Below are 21,256 nucleotides of genomic sequence, written 5' to 3'. Positions count from 1 at the left end.
GACTCTCTCTGGAAGCCCCGAGGGACCTCCATTGTGGACTTGTTTTTCTAGCTGTGGTATATTCTCCAAGAGGATGTTGTAACAAAGGAAACAATCAAATGGAGCACGTTCCAACTCCACATGGGGTATCCACAACATTATGAATGGGAGGATAAGACGATGTCGGGAGGACTACGGACATTTCTACCCAGAAAAGCTGATGTCAACACTTTCACAGTGAATGGGTCAAATTAACTCATCCACACCTGGACTTTGTATAAAAACATTGTCCGTAAAGAAGTAACACAATCACTCCAGTATGTCCTCTTAACGTAGGACTATCAATCGCTGAACATGACAGGAGTCCTTCTCAGAAAGGAACCACTACACTGTGAATCAACATCACTATCGCCACAGTCTTGGAATGGCCCAACGGTGCCCATTGTCCTCTTTGCACATGTTTCTCGTGGCGAGGTGAGGTGGCGAGGTGCGGTGTGGCACGACACAGGTCTTGTCCCTGTCACATTGGCACCCCAGAGGCACGGGGCCCTGTTCCCGAGGACGGCCCTGTAATGTCTTGCCTCATCGGATCAGCGCTGGCTGCGGCCCCCACTCAGGTGACAACCTCTATCTGCTCTGGCTCTATGATGGCCCCGCTTTGCACCTGCCACTGGGCCAAAAGTACACTCCCATTTACACATAAACTGCCCACACACACAGACACACACACACACGGTACACTGTGTATTGTACACACAAATGCACAAAGGATACTCACCTAACCAAACATACCTTATCCTGTATCTCATAGTGTCCAACCATAACACTATCCTATAGAGACAGATACATAATCAACTGAACGCAACAAGGCTTGTCCACAAGAGAGCAAGTCATTACAATGTATTAATTAGACATTCCTGGCCTTGCTGCTTAAGGATGTACCACAAAATGATGGACATATCCATTAAAAATGAACACATAGCAATTTCTTACATTCAAATTTTAATTTGATGTCAGGGCTATCAGATTGACCATGCTAAGACTATAACAGAATTATCATGCAATTTCTGCTGTAAAAACGATAGCACACAGTTGTGTCTGAAATAATTGGAAAAAGTTCTGAAATTAATCAAGATGTCCGATTGCAGCTGTGTCAACTAATATAAAATCTAACATAAAACAGCTCTCTATCTGTTCGTTAGTCAAGGTGTCACGGAGCAGATTTACCAGATTCTGTTCATTTACGGGGGAAAGATCTGTCATTCACAGTGAAAGCAAATCTAAGAAGCAGTAGATCTGTTCTGTTCGTGATATTTCTATGCTTTCCATTTTTAAGTTTCATTTTTGACCTTTTACTTTCTGTTTTGTACACCAGCTTCAAACAGCTGCAAATACTATATTAGTGGTTATGGAAATTATATTTCTCAGTGGTTTAGATGGCACAATGATTCTCTACACTATACTTGCTCGTTTTATCGAATAAATTGAAATTAGGTGAACTATTCGAATTTTAGCAACCAGGAAACGGTGGAGACATTTCTGCATAGTGGATCTTTAAGAATGAGCATTGACATGTGCTTTGAAAATGTGGAAACTATGCGTAACCTGTAGACAATATCATAATATGAAACAGTATGACATCATTAGAACAAAGAGGGAGGAAGAAGATACTACTGGGAGAGAGAGAGAGAGGGTGCGTTTCATCTACGTCAACAACGGGCAAGCGGTCAACGTGATGATGTATATGGCAAACCCAAAAGTCTTCACCCCTGTTTCATAGGAGGGAGAAATGAGCCATATTGTCCCATTATAACGCCATAAATCAGTTTTTTTTTGTGGAAGTCTGACAGCTTCTTATCAGATGTAACCTTTTCAAGCCTCCATTAGGAACGCTAACATTTTCAACTCTGACACATTTGCAGTTTACGAATTGCACAGCTGATTAACTTTGGGTAGAAGCGAGAGAGTGGGCCGGCGATCACGCTCATTTCCACAAAGGCCGTTCATCGTCCTGTATGGTGTGGTGGTGGAAGTGGGGGGGTGAAGCCTGAATCTAATTATTTAGTTCTACACTTGCCCTTTTAATCTGTACCAATATCATATCACAATGACTGAAAAAGGCTTTTGTTGTGGAAAATTAGATTTTGGGGGTTTGTTTAGCCGATGCATTATCATTTAGAGATAAAGTGAGATGTGTTGGTAAAACCGAGGCTACATTATGATTTACTCGAGGGTCTGGGAAATGATTGAAAAATGTGAACTTGGCGATCAAGATTTCACTGTGGTCATTAAACAGACAAGCCTAAAGAATAATTGGACAACAAGCGTCAGATAGATGGAGGGAGAACGGGTATCAGCACTTTGTGGAGGAGAGACTCTGGCATCCCAGACGGACATTCGCCCCTCAGCCCAGTCCCCTGTCTCCTCTCAAAGAAACGATACACACATCATTCATTCAGAAGACAACCAACAAGATGGCCTAAATCAATGAGTCAAACAAAACCATTACAACCCGTATCGTACAGCATTGTAAATCATGACAGACCGCCAGAGCACATTCAGATACACAAACAAAGGCTAATTGCCAACCAACGTCTGCATAATAAATGACTATACATCTAGAGCAAACACACCCCCACCACCCAGCATTTATTAGGATACCTTTACCAAACAATTGATTTACATTATCATGGAGGAACGACGGGGGCAGTTCCTTAGGAAACCTTACCCACTTCTCCTAAAACACACAGGAGGCTCATTATTTGTGTAATATTCAAATGGCAGGTGAATAATTTTTATGCAACTCTGGATAGTTGGGGGAGATTGATAACTCAATTATTTGCCCATTCAGTAGGCTGCCTCTGTCTCTCTCTCTGCCTGGCTCGGAGTCTGGAACGCCAGCAGCAAAAGATTGATGGGTAGAGGAGACCAATGGCTGCAGTGGCAATGCCGTGCCATCTCACCCAGGCACTGGGCCTGAACACGCCAGTCTCGTCCTCCGTTCGTCTCGCGGAGCCTCATAGCGAGGCTCAGCGTCATTACCCTTCACTCCGCTGAAGAGGGGTTTATTATGAGGTTAGTGTGTTGGCAAGACTATTGTTTGGATGATGAATGCTGTTGGTGAGGGCTTTGGAGGGAAAATTAGTTATGTTGTGTTTTCGTTTCGAGGAAATACACAGCCGGCGCTCCTTTTTTTAAGGCTGGAGGGCAAACAAAGAACAATTAAAGCGAGCCCTGTGTGCTGAAGTTCGGTTAAAAGGCAGGGAGGGAAATACATGAAAAAATAAGCAAATCACTGGAAACGTCAGTCAGGAGTAGTGAAGTCATTCCACAATGTGGCGGTGGTATTACAAGGTCATGTAGAAGGGAAACCAAAGGGCTGGGACTGCCTCCACTGGAACCTGTCTTTGAAGAATGGGTGAATGAAGGAATGGACAAACACAAAGGCCCTCAGCCCTCCAGGACCCGTCACATGAAATGATACTGCTAATGAGAAGAGAAGGGAGGATGATGTCACCCCATCATTCTCTCTCCCTCCCTCGCTCCCCTTCTCTTGTTCGCTCTCTCGCTCTCTGGCTTGACATGGTTGTGACTGCAAACAATGCAGTGACCCAAAATTCATTGCCTTCCTCCCTTCGACACACACACACACACACTAAGTGCAGGGGCAGCTCATGCCTCTCAGACTCTGCCATGCAGGCCTAACAACACAAGGGAACGCATTCAAAATGTCAGCAGTAAATGTCAATTAAAAATTACAAGGGTGCTGGGAAAGGTGGGGTCTGAAGAAACTGACATGTTTTTTGACACGGCAGCGTTTATCTGACCAGGCTGTTGGCTGACATGATGGGATCTACACTGTCAGTTCCTTAACGCACCCCGACAAGGCCACTGCACTGAATACCAATGAAGACAGGAATGGACAGATATCTTAGGTTCTTAGGCTTAGAGATGCCATCTTCCAATCAGTTTATCCGTTTTGTATTCCATAACTCTAGTTTAATACCAAGAGCTTCTGTTGAAGCAGGTAGACGTATCACAACCGGCCGTGATTGGGAGTCCCACAGGGCGACGCACAATTGGCCCAGCGTCGTCCGGGTTAGAGTTTGGCCGGGTTAGGCCGTCATTGTAAATAAGATTTTGTTCTTAACTGACTTGCCTAGTTAAATAAAGGTTAAATTTTAAATACATTTAAAAAAGATGGGTAAGTACTATTGTCCTCTCACTATAACAATAACAGACTAGACTACATGTACTTTGGACTGGGCACAGAGGCGAAGTCTCAGTCGTCTGCTGTTATTGCTGCCGTGTCGTGCTGCCTGTGGTACTAATCATAGGACCTAATAGGAATAAAAGGCCCGTCTCTCAAACTTTGACTCGTATATCATGTCAGATTTGATCGACTGAGACAGTTTTCATTCAAGTGTTTTCTCATTAAAACGCCATTCATTCCCTCATGGTCTCGGAATGTTCTGGAACCCGGGCCAAACTTTTTTTTCTGGTCAACAACTTTCTTAAAGGGGCTTTAATGAGGCCCACTAAAAATGGCAGCCATCAAAGATGGTCCTTCAAGTGTCACACTCCAGTGACATTGGGTTCTTGGGGTCGCCAACATTATCAAATGCCACAGAGCTCAGAACATTTCTATCCCCCCTGCCTTTGGGAAGCATGCCATCTCCAAATAAAACTATATTAGACTGAGAAAATAAAACACATTGTTGATTATGACCTTGGCATCCTGCTAGTCGCTTTCATTTCACTGCTCAGTATATTGTTGAATCATCCTCCCTGGAAGGCAGATGTTTGGTTAGATGGCATCTGTTAAGTCAATCAGGAAGCCATTTGTCTATACACATGCTTAACGCTCTCCTGCTGTAAAACTATTTCACCTTAGTTTCCTAATTTACCTTTTAATATAAATATCGGTAATATCATCAAAAGAATCCAAGTAGTTATATTTGTGACATACGAGACTGACAAATTGCTGTCAATTATAACTGTCATTATCACACTGCTGGAAAACGGATTAAATCATATTACTTCGCCATTATGACCTTTTAGACAAAATGACAACTATCAGTTAACCAAACAAATTAAGGGTGTTCTCTCTGCTTCAGCCTCTCCACACAGCCTGGCTCTGCCTGGTCTCTGGACACAGCATGGGGTGGCTGGAACCTTCCGGCACTGGCCGCCATATCACTGTGTCAGCGGGCCGTCACAGCTGAGTGGGGCCAGGGTTGGGGCTGTAGTGGCCAAGTTGTGAGGAGGGGGGTAGGAGCGCTGGGTGTGACCTTTCAGGCTCGGTGCATTTGGAAGCCATGGTCGAAGCAAGGAGAGATAGGCCACGCGCGAGCGCTTTCGCCCCTCAATTCTATTCCGCCATGCCCTGACACAAAACACACTTGGGTTGTTGTGTCGGTCACTTGGTTACTAAACCTGTAAGGTGGGGTCTCCATGGCGCCTGGCACTATGGAAGCCGTCAACACGGTGAGTGAGTAAGAGAAGCCCTACTGGCCAGGCAGGCGGGCGTTCTGGGTGCTCAGAGGGACAATATGGGTTTATTTGAGCCACAACGGTGTGAATGATGCTCTGGTACACATCATAGATCATTTCACCCAAGGACTACGGATTTCTACTTGAGCACTATTTGTAAATTTGCTGACCAGATGAAAAAAATACTTATCGTCTGAGAAAGCGGAATTCACAAACGGCTGTTTTACAACCCCTCATTCCTCACTTCCCCTCCACTGTCGCTACAGTTTGTTTTAAAACCAAACTTCGTTAACTCCTCGAGGGAGACGTCGTGGGCCTGGCTTCCCTCTCTGAGACTCCCTGGCAGATGCCTGGAGTGTGAGTACTACTCGGAGACAATGACAAGAGGTCCTGTGTTGTATGCAAGGGCCTCTACACGAGGCCGGCAGCACGCCTCCATTCCTCCCCGGGGTGGGACTCTCCAGCCCCCCCCCCCCCCTCATTCCTGTCCAGGGGTTCTCATGACAACAGAGTCGAAGGGATTAATCACCCTTCCGTTTCACCGCGTTTCCCTTCAAACAATGTGTTGTGTAGTCTGGAAAACAATCCAGCCCCAGAGACGTTTCTAAATGGAAGTGACTCGCGTTGTAATTTAGTCCTTCTACACGTACGTCCATGCAGTGACCCTCTTCGGGAGGAAGTGGGTAATGTTACACCGTGGGGATGTTTGGAGTGGATAAGACCTGCATTTGAAGAAGTTGTTCTACACACAGCTATATGACCTAGGCGTGACCTACCTTCAACAGACAAAAAAAAAAAGAAGGTGGGAGTGGCTAATGATGTGAAAAGGGGTTTGATTGGAAGATGTTAGAAAGTGTACTGCAAGCGTAGTACACTGCAGGTTTGGGTGGTTTTGCCATGCAGTGTGGAAATCAACGAGAAGACGTACCTGTTCCAGTAGCTCCAGAACTGCTCGTTCAGGTAGGTGCGATGGCTGTGGTCGTCCCCAAACGAGGCCTTGCTCTCAATCCAGTGGACAATATGGCCTTCCACAGCTGAAACAAGAAAACACAAAAAAGGTAATAGATCTGTGCATTTACCCTGGTCTAACCCTGCATTTACCCTGGTCTAACCCTGCATTTACCCTGGTCTAACCCTGCATTTACCCTGGTCTAACCCGGCATTTACATTCAGGCCTAAGATGTTTTCCAAATGAGAACAGTCCTTTAGAATGTCTATCCACCCACTATAATTCAAAAAACACAAGTGGATTGTTTAAACTGTAATCATATTATAGTCAGCTCTAATCAGCCAGTATAATCAAGCAAGCAACAGAACTAGCATTTGGATGCGGACATGTGACATTTCCTTGCTAAATAGACCTTGAAGCTTTTCAGTGACATCAACTAGAATGGAAGGGGAATGTGTATTGTTATTACAAAGGCTTGACACTTGCAATCATATCCAAAAGAGCTGTAAAGGCTAGCTATTTTAGCTAACTGACCATAGCAGTTACAAGTGAAAATTAAATAACACCGCTGACATTTATCGTGTAAATAAATACGTACCGATTGGCACCTCCAGAATAATGTCAGGCGTCTTGTCATAACCTTTGGTTCGCAGTTGGTTTTCATCTGCAGAAATCACAGTAATTTTAGCATTTTGACATTTCCCCATATTATAGTCCTTGAAAGACCTAAAGAAAAGCTGACACTTATTTGGTGACAGCATGCAGTGATACAGTGCAACATTCATAATGTTGTATCCACTCAAAAGCATTGGCTTGGTTTCTATCTTCCCAAGATTGACCTTTCAGAAATCCAGTAGGTCTTTCACACCAACCAGCATAGTTTATCCAAGATGCCTTTCGTTACCACCGCAGTACACTGATAACAAAAGCTCAGTGTTGGAAAAGCACCAAGATACAGCCGAGGACAGCAGAAAACAGGGAAACCATTAGCTACATCTGACACTTGTACTGCCACTGCACAAAATGTATAAAGCCTGGTAGTTACTCCACTCTCCACTAGCAGCAGCAGTAGATGGGATGGTGGAGGTATAAAGCCTGGTAGTTACTCCACTCTCCACAGCTCCACTAGCAGCAGCAGTAGATGGGATGGTGGAGTTACTCCACTCTCCACAGCTCCACTAGCAGCAGATGGGATGGTGCCAGGTATTAAGCCTGGTAGTTACTCCACTCTCCACAGCTCCACTAGCAGCAGCAGTAGATGGGATGGTGGAGGTATTAAGCCTGGTAGTTACTCCACTCTCCACAGCTCCACTAGCAGCAGCAGTAGATGGGATGGTGGAGGTATAAAGCCTGGTAGTTACTCCACTCTCCACAGCTCCACTAGCAGCAGCAGTAGATGGGATGGTGGAGGTATTAAGCCTGGTAGTTACTCCACTCTCCACAGCTCCACTAGCAGCAGCAGTAGATGGGATGGTGGAGGTATAAAGCCTGGTAGTTACTCCACTCTCCACAGCTCCACTAGCAGCAGCAGTAGATGGGATGGTGCAGGTATAAAGCCTGGTAGTTACTCCACTCTCCACAGCTCCACTAGCAGCAGCAGTAGATGGGATGGTGCAGGTATTAAGCCTGGTAGTTACTCTGGTAGTTACTCCACTCTCCACAGCTCCACTAGCAGCAGCAGTAGATGGGATGGTGCAGGTATAAAGCCCTGTAGTTACTCCACTCTCCACAGCTCCACTAGCAGCAGCAGTAGATGGGATGGTGGAGGTATTAAGCCTGGTAGTTACTCCACTCTCCACAGCTCCACTAGCAGCAGCAGTAAATGGGATGGTGGAGGTATAAAGCCCAGTAGTTACTCCACTCTCCACAGCAGTAGATGGGATGGTGGAGGTATGGTTACTCCCTCTCCACAGCTCCACTAGCAGCAGCAGTAGATGGGATGGTGCAGGTATTAAGCCTGGTAGTTACTCCACTCTCCACAGCTCCACTAGCAGCAGCAGTAGATGGGATGGTGGAGGTATTAAGCCTGGTAGTTACTCCACTCTCCACAGCTCCACTAGCAGCAGCAGTAGATGGGATGGTGGAGGTATAAAGCCTGGTAGTTACTCCACTCTCCACAGCTCCACTAGCAGCAGCAGTAGATGGGATGGTGGAGGTATTAAGCCTGGTAGTTACTCCACTCTCCACAGCTCCACTAGCAGCAGCAGTAGATGGGATGGTGCAGGTATTAAGCCTGGTAGTTACTCCACTCTCCACAGCTCCACTAGCAGCAGCAGTAGATGGGATGGTGGAGGTATTAAGCCTGGTAGTTACTCCACTCTCCACAGCTCCACTAGCAGCAGCAGTAGATGGGATGGTGCAGGTATTAAGCCTGGTAGTTACTCCACTCTCCACAGCTCCACTAGCAGCAGCAGTAGATGGGATGGTGCAGGTATTAAGCCTGGTAGTTACTCCACTCTCCACAGCTCCACTAGCAGCAGCAGTAGATGGGATGGTGGAGGTATAAAGCCCAGTAGTTACTCCACTCTCCACAGCTCCACTAGCAGCAGCAGTAGATGGGATGGTTGAGAGTCATAAAGCATAAAGAAAGGGACAGAGACTTGGCATTATAGCCGCTGTGAGCCTGACCCCTTCCTGCACGGGCCGCAGCCATTGTCCTTGACTCCTGGCGCGCTTCGCCCATTATCCGCCCAACACCTGATTTAAAACTCAGTCTGACCAGGTCATTCAATTCCGGGGGCCTGCCTCTTCGTCACCAGCCAAGCTCGACTAATGGGCCAGAAAGGGGGACAGAGCGGAGAGTGGTCTCGAGGTGGAGGGTTGAGAGAGGAGAGGCGAAGGTCTGTGGCAAGCAGCCTACAGCCAGAGTCCCATAGTGGTGGTGGAGGGGCGGTGTGGTCTCTCTCCTAACACCTACAGGGCTGTTGACATTGTCATGCAGCGCCAATCCCCTTTTTACATCACCTTTGATTAAAATGAATGGCCCGTCCCGACTGTAGGGGAGCTTATTTCCAATCCATTTATCAGGCTAGGTGTCGTGAGGCAGGGCTGCCTCTGTGGCACCTAACGCCATGCTGAGGCCCCTAAACTCGTGACAGTTTTAGAACAGTCATCCACGCAGGCCTGGAGGAAGGTCAACACTCCAGGCCCAAATAAATGATATCGTCTTAATGACAGAGGGAATTACTTTTTTCCCCCCTTCATCACTCATCTGACCGAGGGGAGTGGATGGGGGAAATTTCCCTCCAACAATTTCACACCTGGACACTCACTACCTTAACCTAGACTGTCTGGACTGTCTGGACAAGACAATAGTGGATGGGAGGGAAGGCCACAATAAAGTAGAAAACACATTCGAAAAGCCTCTAGCGTTGCTTGAGGGGAAATGACCAATTGTTATGGTCAACATTGTGATTATGGCTAAAAACAGACTAAGCTTGATAGCTAATACAACATTAAAACCAGGGCATTTGTTTGGATACTTGCAGTACATGAGTATTTCGTCCGTACTCAGAAACATGTTACTCAACATGAATTCAGCTATGTGGGTTGTGTTGTACAAGCAAAACCCTTTCCTAGAATAATCTATTCATGAGACTACAATACTGAAGATGAACACTTAAACAGCATTAATATTAAAGGAACAGATACTACTACTTCATGTCTCTCCACCCCATTCAGGAGGAGGAGGAGGAAAATACATCTGGGCAGAAACTGACCATTTTGTAAAATGTTCTAAATGAAACCATTTGAGTGAGGAAACCTGAGTATCAAACATTAGGTCAGTATCCTTGAAGCTCTTATTTCATCAAATATTCATACTGGGCTAGCGCATGAATTAAACATACAGGGTATTAGATAACACAGCTCCTGGTTGTTAGTAAATCAATGGGAGATAACACCCACTACATCACTCGTGTCCACATTTCCTTTTTTTAAACTCTCCTCCTGTGAAAAAAAAAACAGAACGCATGGCCAGATTACTTTAGCTAACTGTTGTGGTGTGTGTGAGAGAGAGCTGTAGTCTTACCTAAGAAGGACAGGTTTCTCTCCTTCAGTTTGTCACGTAGGAGCACCTCGGCCTCCTGGCCAATAGCACTAGGGGTGAATGGTTAAGGACATACACCCACCAGCACTCAGTCACTTTTACTCACTTTTCAAAGGATAAACACGGATGTCGCTAGAGAGTCTAGATCAAATCTAGCACATACTGGTTGTGACTCATAGCCTGAAAACACATTGTATTGGTACAGCATTTACCACTCATTAATGATACGTCCAACTGCATTCAAGAGAGAATAACAGTTTCCCTGCAAATCCATCAAATTCCACTGCAACAAAAAAAAAAAAGACTTATTTTTCCCCCTGGGAGGTGGGTTGCTATGGAAACGGCAATCCTCCCTTAAAAGGGTTGCTGTGGCAACAACGTGAGAGTGTGCGTGAATTAAGAGTATGTAAGGGTGTGCGTATGTGTTAATACAGGGACTGAAGTTACCCATCAACCTGACATCGGATGAGACAGCTACTAAGCCCTCATGCTAAGCTATGTGCTGTATATGCGTATCATATGCCCCTACCCAACATAATCTGAGCAGGGGTTTTATGGCCATCCATCAAAATTACACTTGAACAACAAATCTGCAGATTACAAAAACTCACTTTTCTGAGGAAATAAAATGTCGAGCAAATGCCAATTTGGCAAAACGCATAGAGCCTCTGGACCGTACTGCTCATAACAATGAATAATCAAAAACAAACAATAAATGTGCCTTTGGAATAAATGCCATTGTGAATTAAGGGAAACTGTGGAAAGCATTCTGCATTCATGAAGGGGCAGATATATGCATAATTAGCTTTTTTGGCAAAATGCTAAAACTCCTTCAGGCATTAAACCGCCACACACACACACACACATCACTCAGACACTGGCGATTAATACATGCATGCCCTGAGTGACACACGCAGCAGAGCCAATCTTCTGATGTCCACATGGAGCCGTTCCAAAAGCACATAGGAGTGGGGCGGTTATCATGAACTGGCCGTGGCGGAGTGAGTTGACGCTGGAGGGAGGAGGGTGAAAGGAAGGTGAAGAGGGGGGGACGGAGGGCAGGATGGGACAGGGTTGACCGCCCCTGAACAGAGAACAAGCCCCCGCCACACCGCACCCCGATCCTTGCCCCACGCAGACATAGCACTCCCCAGCTGCTTGCCCCTAAATATTCAAATAGACCCCCCCCTCCATTGCGCCCTCTTGCTGCCCCAACCCACGCCTTCCTATCTGGGGGAGAGGGAAAGAGAGAGGAGGTAGTGGTGGTGGTGACCAGGCATTGACAGCCCAGCCCATGACTGCCCATCTCCCACTCTCTGATCACTGGGCCTGCACTGTTGCACTGATAGGGAGGGAGAGACAATGATCAAGTGAGAAAAAGAGAGAGAATGAACAAGAGTGTGATAGAATAAGACAAAGAGAGAGAGAGAGGGGTAGTAGCTAGGAGGGCTATATTTCATGTGGCAGTGACACGCCAAGAACTCTCCATGGTGCTGATAACTCGGACTGCTCTCTTTACTGAGCAGGCAGGTGAACAGGCAAACAGGGAAAGGTCAATGTAGCATAATGGCAGTAGAAGACACCTTTCTAATGGTAGAAAGTCATATTTGCCTAAACCACATTCAATGTACTCTATTGCTTATAACTCATACAATTATTTTCAGGGGCCCAAAACAACTTCAACTTTGCTTAATTTCTTTACTTACAGTATCCCCCTTCCTGGTCCATTTGTTCTATTGGACTTGTCACATTTTAAGAGCCACTTAACCCACAGGAAGTAAATAGAAAATGGCTGTGAATACGCATGCCTACCCCGTTCCTGTGGCATAGAACATTGGGCCTGATTCACTCTGTGAACAAGAGAAATGCATTTACATCAGCCGCCTCCTCCTCTCCTCCACCCCTGCAACGGGGACGGTGGGGAGTCAGGATGAAACACTTCCCCTCTGAAGCAGAACTTTTTATGTCAGGTGAAGCCAGACACATCTCATCCTGTTTCAATAGCTCCTCGTCAATTTCAGGCTTAACATTTATGGGTAAGGATACTGTTTGATGCAGTCTACCAGTGGTCCATAACAGCAGTCATTTATTGTGCACTGAAAAGAGGGGGAAGAAATATTACAGCATCCAGGCAGGGGGAAGGAAGAAAGAAGCCCCCACACCCATTAAAAAGGGTTGGGAATCAGGCTTAATATTTCAGAATTTTAACTCACACACGCAAGACTTGCTCCAGGACATTAAACATGAGATTCATTTAGAACAAATAACACGCATTCACTATTTCGGTGATAATTAAATGACGTTGTGTGGAATTATAATGTTATTTGCTACAGTGTAAACGTATCATTCAAATACCTGGTAGACGTGATTGGCTAAAGCCTGGTCTGGAATCAAAGACGGCTCCCGTAGCATGTTGTTGAGGACTTGCTTGGAGGCTGCGAGTAGGACAGAGAGAGAGAGAGCCAGCACACAAACTATCGTTAGTCATCCCAGTCCCAACAACGCCCCAATTCAAATGTCACAAACCTTTTAGAAATGTAACAGTGACTGAGGAGATACAAAAAGGTGGAGGATCAACAGAGTAGATAAACACCACGGTCAGGTTTACCATAATTTACCCTGCTGATGCCAGTGTTACTGCAGTATTTCGAGCCTAGTCCATCGACCTGCCTGGCTGCTTTGGAGCCTACTGAGATTTTCCACAGATAAAAGTTTCACTCGAGAGCACAGGAGCCCCATGTAGTTTATCTACGTTATGAATGATGACTATTTTGCTTCTCTCATCCCCCATTCAAGCTCTACTAACATTATAAATCAGTGAGCTGCAAGCCGTCGGATTGATTCCCTATTACTGCAACAGCAAAAATTCCTTAAATCATTTTTTAAAAGATTGGGATTAAATGGATTGTATCATTGTGTGACGAAATGGTTGAGGCGCGCCATTCTAATGATATATACACATGATCGTGACAGACTCACTGCATTACTGACAATCTCGGGAATGTTTCTATTCATATTTCAGACGTGAATGGATCCTGTCCAAAAAAGACAGCTAGCTCGGGAATCTCTACCGGAGATGTGTAGGTAGATAGGTAGATAGGGCTGAAGACAGGAAGTCTAATTTGAAGGGTTTATAGAAAAGGAGAAGAAGAGGCGTGAACAGCGTCCAGTGAAATAAAATCGACTTAAAAGGACTGTGGTTTTATAAGACCCGACTTCCTATACAAGCCTCTATTAAACCAGAACCTTCATTATGACGAGATCTTTGCTGGAACACATAAAACGCTCAGAACCTCCCTCCTTCCCTCGCTCTTTTCCTTCCTTCATAGATGCTAGTCTTCTTGTGTACTATCACACCCCCGGCAGAGGAAGAACAAATATGATCCCTCGTCTGCTCTTCCCAGTGCTGAGAGAGAAACGAGTGGAGGGAGAACAAAGCCCAGTCAGCACTCCCCTCTCTCTTTCCCTCCCTCTCTCTCTCTCTCTCTCTCTCTCTCTCAGGGCTGTGCTTTATGTCTCTGCTCATTTTTCTCAGAGATTGGTACCTTCACACGCAGATCCATACCATGCTCCCGCGCAGACAGCGCCGGCAATGAAGAAAGAGGGTTATATTTTCCCCTCGAGTTAGGACACCTCATGACAAATGATAATGGATAATCAATACAGTGGGAAATATGAGGCAGCAAACTTGATGAAGCCGAGAGACATATTACTCGCCAGCAACACTCGTTTCTCTTAACAAAGTCACTACTCGACTGTGCCTAATAATCTGAAGGAAAATCAAAGCACCCACAACCACATCAGCAATATTGGCAACTTATTCCACTTTAATGGCATTTTGATTGATCCTCCCTCCCCCCCTTCCCTCCTAATGGTAGTTTTATAGATTTGACGCTGCTTCTGCGAAACAGTCATGTGTAATAAACGTTCCCGAAGGCAAACGGCCACCACTAAAGCTCTTCTTACTAGCACTCATAATAGGAGGTTGACCATCACCACATTCTAGTCTCTCACATACAGTAATACGACACTAACACGTATACAGTTTAGCAATATGCTAACATGCTCCCTTTCCCTCCCATCTTGTTATTCATTCGCTATCTTCTTCGGAGTAGCCATGATAAGCGTTTGTTTCTTTTCGTGGTCTTTTTGTTGTTGTTGAGAGATAGGGTTATAAATAGCCATAAAGAGGGCGACCTTGGAGCTGACATTGTGGAGTTTCAAGCCAAGCAATGACCTGATGAAAATGGAAGACCAGGCCGCTAATAAATCAGGCTGCCTTTAAAATGACTTTACCCTAATGCTCATTCATCACAGGCCGGCCTTAATGCCATTTGCAGGCCGGGGATCGCCTGCCATGCGCCGTGCGCAAACAAGGCTGTAAATAACAACAGGGCCCAGCCCAGCATCCCCGTCTCCCTCGCATCGCTGCAGCCTCCGTCGAATATCAGCATACACATATTCAAAGACACCCCCGCCTCGCACAGCACTGCACACCACGGCGCCGTGAGCTGCACCACCACACACACACACACACACACACACACACACACAGAAAGAGACACATACACAAAGAGAGAGAGACGCACAGACACGCACACATAAATACATACACTAGATCATCACAAAACAACAACACACACACACACACACAAAATGTTCCAGCCACACATGCAGAGAACAAAGCCTGCAGCATGACTTTACACCTTGTAAATATACACCGAATGTATTGTAATTGTCCCATGTCGGCATCAATTCTGACTGAGGTATCATATCATCAACATCTAAGGCGCAGGAGTGGGGAGGAGAACATTAGAAAGAAACTTCGCCTCCCATTGGGATTTGCTAAAGAAAACAGCTAGCGTAAAAGAAACACACCACAACATCCCGTTTAGTCGAGCTTCCAACGCACAAAACAAAAAGCTCAATGCTACAAGGTAGGTAGCTCGGTACTGTAACCACAAGAACGAAACTAGTAACCCTGCTTGATTTCTCTTTCCTTACTCATTTCATTTGTATCATCTCTCCCCCTTGTTCCAGAAGGGTGAAAAAGTCATTATGCGAAGAAAAAGAAAAAAAAAGCTCATTAGAAGGCAACATTGGTTGAGGGAGGTCCGTTATAAACAATAATGGATGGCGGTCGTTATTGCCCTCGACACTGATGAGCTCCTCGGCAAGTTTGTTTATTAATTAAAAAACAGAGTCCTTTTTTTTTTTCTCCTCATAGGGGACCAAGCCCTGCATATCCCCCCACCCGAACCCAACCACCCCCTCATCGTTCCCATGCACAAGCCATTGAGCTGCGGAAGGACACTCGTTCATCAAACGTCACGGAGCAGGAAAGAGACGGCTCCTGATAATGTGCGCTGTTAAAGCTGATTTTCCATGATGAATCTCGGAGCATATAAATTGGCTAATATCTGAAAACATTTACAGATACTGGAGGAATTGACTACTTGTGGGGCATGATAGATGAGCCCCAGACACTGGCGGACAGCTCGGCAAATCTCCACGGCTACCTAAAGCCCTCATTTGATTTTCCAATTTACTCCTTTTAAAATGTATCCTCCCGCTTTTATAAAAAGAAGACGAGAGAAGGAGAGAGAGAGAAAAAGTGTGTTGTTCCTCCTGCTATGTGTATTATTATGGTGCTGGGTGGTATCGACAGCGCGGGAGGAGCAGAGCACCAGAAGGAGTTGCTGGGGCAGAACTGATCTACTTCCACCTGATTTTCCCTGATAGCACTGAAATGAAAGTGTGCGTATGGTTGGGCTGGGGTGGCTCTACCATACAGAGCTCTTCCTGGGTCAGGCCATAAGACTGCAGCAGGGGCTGACTTCAGTTCCTCTGATGAAAAGGAGTAATTAGCATACTTGTCAAGTGAGGTGCCACACGCCTGCTTACCTTGCCCACAACCCCCTCCTCCGACTCTTTTTCTTGCTTCCTCCTTGCTAATGAAGTGCCCTGGCTCTCATTATTCAAAACAAAACGGATGTATGAATGTGCGAGTCTTGGTCATATCTTGTGCAAACAGGAGGGAGAGAGAAGCCCTTTTAGTGACAAATAGGGGAGAAACCATAAGAGTCATAAACAGTGGGTCTAAAGCTACATCCATTTTGTGATCAACAAATTAAATCAATGAAACGTGAAATATGTTGAAAACCATGGACATTTTTCAGAAATGTTAACATCTAATGTAGGCGACATAACCTTGCCTACATGGTTCTCTGGTACATGGTTCTCTGGTGAGCGAACATGACAATAAATCTTGCAGCGGTCCAATTGCATAGTTAGAAAACATGGAGCAGGAATTTAATCTGCTGGAAGGCCTTGGGAAAAAGGAAAAGGTCAAATAGCTAGCAAAATTGCCTCCTCAAAAAAGTGTATCTAAATCTAGAGGCACTTCAACTCACGTCAGTGGGGAGAATGGAGAGAGGGATGGAGGGAGAGAAGGGATGACAAGATGGGGGGGGGGAGATCCCTCAGTCTCCCCCTCTGATCTCCTAGTTAGTGACTGCTAAGAGTATCATCATCATCATCATTATCCATTGGCAAGCCTCAATACATTTAAGTCATGAGGTCAACTAAGAGGCAGTTAGCCTAGTGGTTAGAGCGTTGGGACGGTACCAAAAAGGTTGCTGGTTCGAATCCCAGAGCTGACAAGGTAAAAATCTGTCGTTCTACCGCCGAACAAGGCAGTTAACCCACTGTTCCCCGGTAGGCAGTCATTGAAAATAAGAATGGACTTGTCGAGCTGAAGACAAAAAAAGAAAAAAAGTGACCAATCAACATTTAACTTCAAACACCGTCTAGTCTTCATCATATTATGGATTAGAGTGCATGGATGTAGGTTTATGTATTCTACCTAAATACACAAAGCATCCCGATATTATGACGAAAATTCTTGAGAACAATTGTAAATTACGTGAACCTAGAATGGCAATACTGTCCTCTGTAATAGTGCCGTTGTCTCTCTAGGAGTAAAGGAGAGTTTTCCCCAGTACTACCTGGCCCTCCCCTCTAGCCGGTCTGTCTTCATGAGACGAGGAACATTATGGATGTTGATATCATATTCAATACGTGACGAAACTGCTTTGAATCTATTGATTTATTTACATGTGCCACCAAATAGCCGCGCTGTCGTCCTGCCTGAGTGATGCTCACTTTAGTCTTTTAGCAGGAAGAGGAGGAGAGAGGGAGACGAACCACCAGCAAAACAAAACAAGGAAAAAGACAGAAAACAATTTAAAAAGTCTGTATTGATCTGGCTGTAGTGATTGTACATATATTCCACAGTCCCAAAGGCCCAATTTCGGTGTCTCTTAAATGCAAAGGAAAGAGGAGAATAAGAAAAGGATGGCGCTAGTCCAAGGAGTCGCTCACCCAGTTGGGGGTAGATCCCTTATACAGGAGAAGTCTATTGATCTTTGCAGACTGCGCGCTCTCCTGCGACACACACACCACACAGTGTGTCCGGCGGGGCGGGGGGGGGGGGCAAATGATTGATACGCCTGCCAATAGCCCTGAACAAACCTGTTAGCTAATTGCCAGCAAATACAATTATCCTAGCATTGTTTCATAATGGAAACACATTACATAAGTCTAATATACACACAGGGAGGTTCCAGATTTGACCGTGGAGCCTGTGTGTGCAGCGCTTCATTGCCAAAGGCCAGGCAGGTCACCACTGAGAGGGGAGGCGATAGAGAGAGGCTGTGTCAATTTCTAAGTCACACTCACACAGGCTGGCTCGCAGCAGAGAACCAGCTCTCTGCATGGGAAAGCTGCATGGATGACACAGCCTGACTATGTCATGTTTGAAGACTGGCTATATTTGTATTCATGAATGTATCTATTTTGTACAGCCTATACATCATCTGGCATTTTATTGTCAAGAGATTGAGAATATAGACATTTTTCATTTTCAAATATTTCAAATGATTTGTCTTAGTCTTTACAATGTGGATGCTTGTCGTCACCGCAAAGCTACATGCTGCATTACAGAAGCCTTACTAATCAGTATGCAAGCACATACGTGGGCAAATAAATATTGAAAGTCTGTTTTTTTACATCAAATGCATATCCATTGTAGCAAAGGTTCCTTTCACCTTCATGTGTGATCACAGCATCTATACTGTACTGATGGGCACTCTTATTTAAAACAGTCCAATATCCCATCACTCGTGCGAGTATAGAACTTGGACTATGAGGATATCTGAAAACAAAAATGATATATATATAGTCCAATTTCTCTATTCAAATAGTATCATGACATATATATATATATATATATTCAAATAGTATCATATATATATATATATATATATATATATATATATATATATATATATATATCATGATACTATTTGAATAGAGAAATCATTTCAAATGCCCGTCCCTACCGTACAGCCTTCAAGAAGCTAATCTCACCTAGTTCCAGTGTTTGGGTTCTGTGTGGGCTGTGTCTCAGACAGAGAAGGCCTCGGTCTGCCTTGCTCTACACACGACGCCGGCTACTATTTTGACAGGCAGTGGATAACGGTGGGTCCAAAGCAATCACAGACTTGACTTTGACAAATGGCTGTGTTGTGGAGAAGTTGAAAATAACACACATCCACTTTAATCTCGTTCTTGATTAAATCGAAGGCGCTGTGTTTTGACACCGTGTGATTCACTCATAAAGCAACCCACTGCCACACACTTTCCAGGATGTGTCTATTGAAATGATGTGGAATCATTGTGTGTGTGTGTGTGTGTGGGATGTGTATGAGTGACAGACAGAGAGAGAGACAGAGAGAGAGACAGAGGAGAGAGGGGAGGAGAGGAGGGAGAGAGAGGAGAGAGAGAGACAGAGGAGAGAGGGAGAGAGAGAGAGACAGAGGAGAGAGGAGAGAGGGAGAGAGAGAGACAGTGAATGAGAGTATTAGAAGGAAATGAACACAGAACACTCATCTGAATGAATTAGGCGAGGTAAAGGATCCCAGAATCAAATGGTGACGATGTGAAGTCTCAAGGTTGAAAAACACCAACAAACCACACAAGAAAGTAGAGATACTTAAGAAAAAGCACCCTGCCAAACAAGCAGGCTACAGTATGTCCTCCTGAACGTTTTGCATAGCAGGTCGTGTTTTCCACTGCATCAACGAAGGGGAGAATTTATGCTGCAACCAAGAACAGTCCAGGGACCTAGACTGTCAGCCAGCAAAGGCAAACATTACACAGGGGGTGAAGGACTATGAAATACCAAAAGACAATATTCTGTCCTCTCCTTTCTTCTCCTCAGAATAAGCAACAAGACAAATATACAGAGGCCCGACCGGTTGGGTTGATGTGCTGCGCATGGTGGAGCAGAGATGGACAGAGAGCAATTACCCTGGTGTTCACGGCTCACTTTGAATATGGCGGTGAATATTACTCGTAAACCTTTTACAGGCAAGTCCCCCGAGCTCACTTAAAAGCCCGTTTTAATCATCCAGTTGACACTTGGAAAATAACTAAATGTTTTTTCTTCACCCAGTGGCAAATTAACTCCTGGTTCGCCATCCTGTTGCTCTTTGTAATGTTACCATGTTATTGTGGGTTTACAAGGTATGTGGTAACTGGGACTGTATGGATGGGCGAAGGAGGAGTATTGTTGACTGTGATAATCAAAATAATCCCACAGTTTGCAATTATGTATATGGGTGTGATGATTTGTGCAACTTTTCATAGACTATTTGTTTTAGAGGTCGGCCGATTAAATCGGAATGGCCGATTAATTAGGTCCGATTTCAAGTTTTCATAACAATCGGAAATCAGTATTTTTGGGCGCAGATTTGCCGATAAAAAAATAAATATAATTTGACACCTTTATTTAATCTCTAACTAGGCAAGTCAGTTAAGAACACATTCTTATTTTCAATGACTGCCTAGGAACAGTGGGTTAACTGCCTTGTTCAGGGACAGAACGACAGATTTTCACCTTGTCAGCTCGGGGGATCCAATCTTACAACCTTAACTAGTCCAACGCAATAACGACCTAACTCTCTCTCGTTGCACTCCACAAGGAATTACACGAATGCAGTGATCCAAGGTAAATTGCTAGCTAGCATTAAACTTATCTTATATTACTAAATATTATCTAGCGTGTCCTGCATTGCATATAATCTGACTGAGCATACATGTATCTGAGCATACATGTATCTGACTGAGCGGTGGTAGGCAGAAGCAGGCGCGTAAACATTCATTCAAACAGCACTTTTGTGCGTTTTGCCAGCAGCTCTTCGTTGTGCGTCAAGCATTGCTGTTTATTGCTGTTTATGACTTCAATCCTATCAACTCCCGAGATGAGGCTCGTGTAACCATTGTGTTGCTGGTTCGAGCCCAGGGAGGAGCGAGGAGAGGGACAGAAGCTATACTGTTACACTGGCAATACTAAAGTGCCTATAAGAACAACCAATAGTCAAAGGTATATGAAATATAAATGGTAATGAGAGAAATAGTCCTATAATTCCTATAATAACTACAACCTAAAACTTCTTACCTGGGAATATTGAAGACTCATGTTAAAAGGAACCACCAGCTTTCATATGTTCTCATGTTCTGAGCAAGGAACTGAAACGTTAGCTTTCTTACATGGCACATATTTTACATGGAACATATTGCACTTTTCCTTTCTTCTCCAACACGTTGTTTTTGCATTATTTAAACCAAATTGAACAGGTTTCAATTTAGCCTCAATTACTTGAAGGCTTTTATGGTCCTCCAATAATCGGTATCGGCGTTGAAAAATCATATATCGGTTGACC

General features: G+C 44.8%; 1 protein-coding gene and 1 long non-coding RNA gene across 6 annotated transcripts in view; one reads left to right on the top strand and one right to left on the bottom strand.

Annotated features, from left to right (window-relative positions):
- The window catches only part of cdin1 (CDAN1 interacting nuclease 1), an 86,234-nt gene that overhangs the window by 30,176 nt on the left and 34,802 nt on the right, over positions 1-21,256 (bottom strand). For 3 of the 4 annotated variants that reach the window (XM_052486353.1, XM_052486351.1, XM_052486352.1), the window contains exons 7-11: positions 12,825-12,904; positions 12,516-12,565; positions 10,452-10,519; positions 7,020-7,085; positions 6,401-6,506 (exon numbers count right to left, since the gene is read on the bottom strand). In XM_052486353.1, coding sequence (XP_052342313.1) covers positions 6,401-6,506; positions 7,020-7,085; positions 10,452-10,519; positions 12,516-12,565; positions 12,825-12,904 — 370 coding nt within the window. Of the gene's footprint in view, positions 1-6,400; positions 6,507-7,019; positions 7,086-10,451; positions 10,520-12,515; positions 12,566-12,824; positions 12,905-16,373; positions 16,491-21,256 lie in introns of all 4 variants that reach the window. The other variant, XM_052486354.1, reaches the window with a different exon arrangement.
- On the top strand, positions 7,638-10,436 carry LOC127913631 (uncharacterized). Of its 2 annotated transcripts, none has more exons than XR_008086264.1 (3): positions 7,638-7,969; positions 8,370-8,507; positions 8,853-10,436. It is a non-coding gene; the product is annotated as an uncharacterized LOC127913631 (long non-coding RNA). The 2 variants fall into 2 exon arrangements; XR_008086263.1 differs by lacking the exon at positions 8,853-10,436 and adding an exon at positions 8,646-8,763.

Source organism: Oncorhynchus keta, chromosome 29, assembly GCF_023373465.1.
Source record: "Oncorhynchus keta strain PuntledgeMale-10-30-2019 chromosome 29, Oket_V2, whole genome shotgun sequence".
Lineage (NCBI taxonomy): Eukaryota > Metazoa > Chordata > Actinopteri > Salmoniformes > Salmonidae > Oncorhynchus > Oncorhynchus keta.
This window is presented reverse-complemented; position numbering and strand designations above follow the sequence as displayed.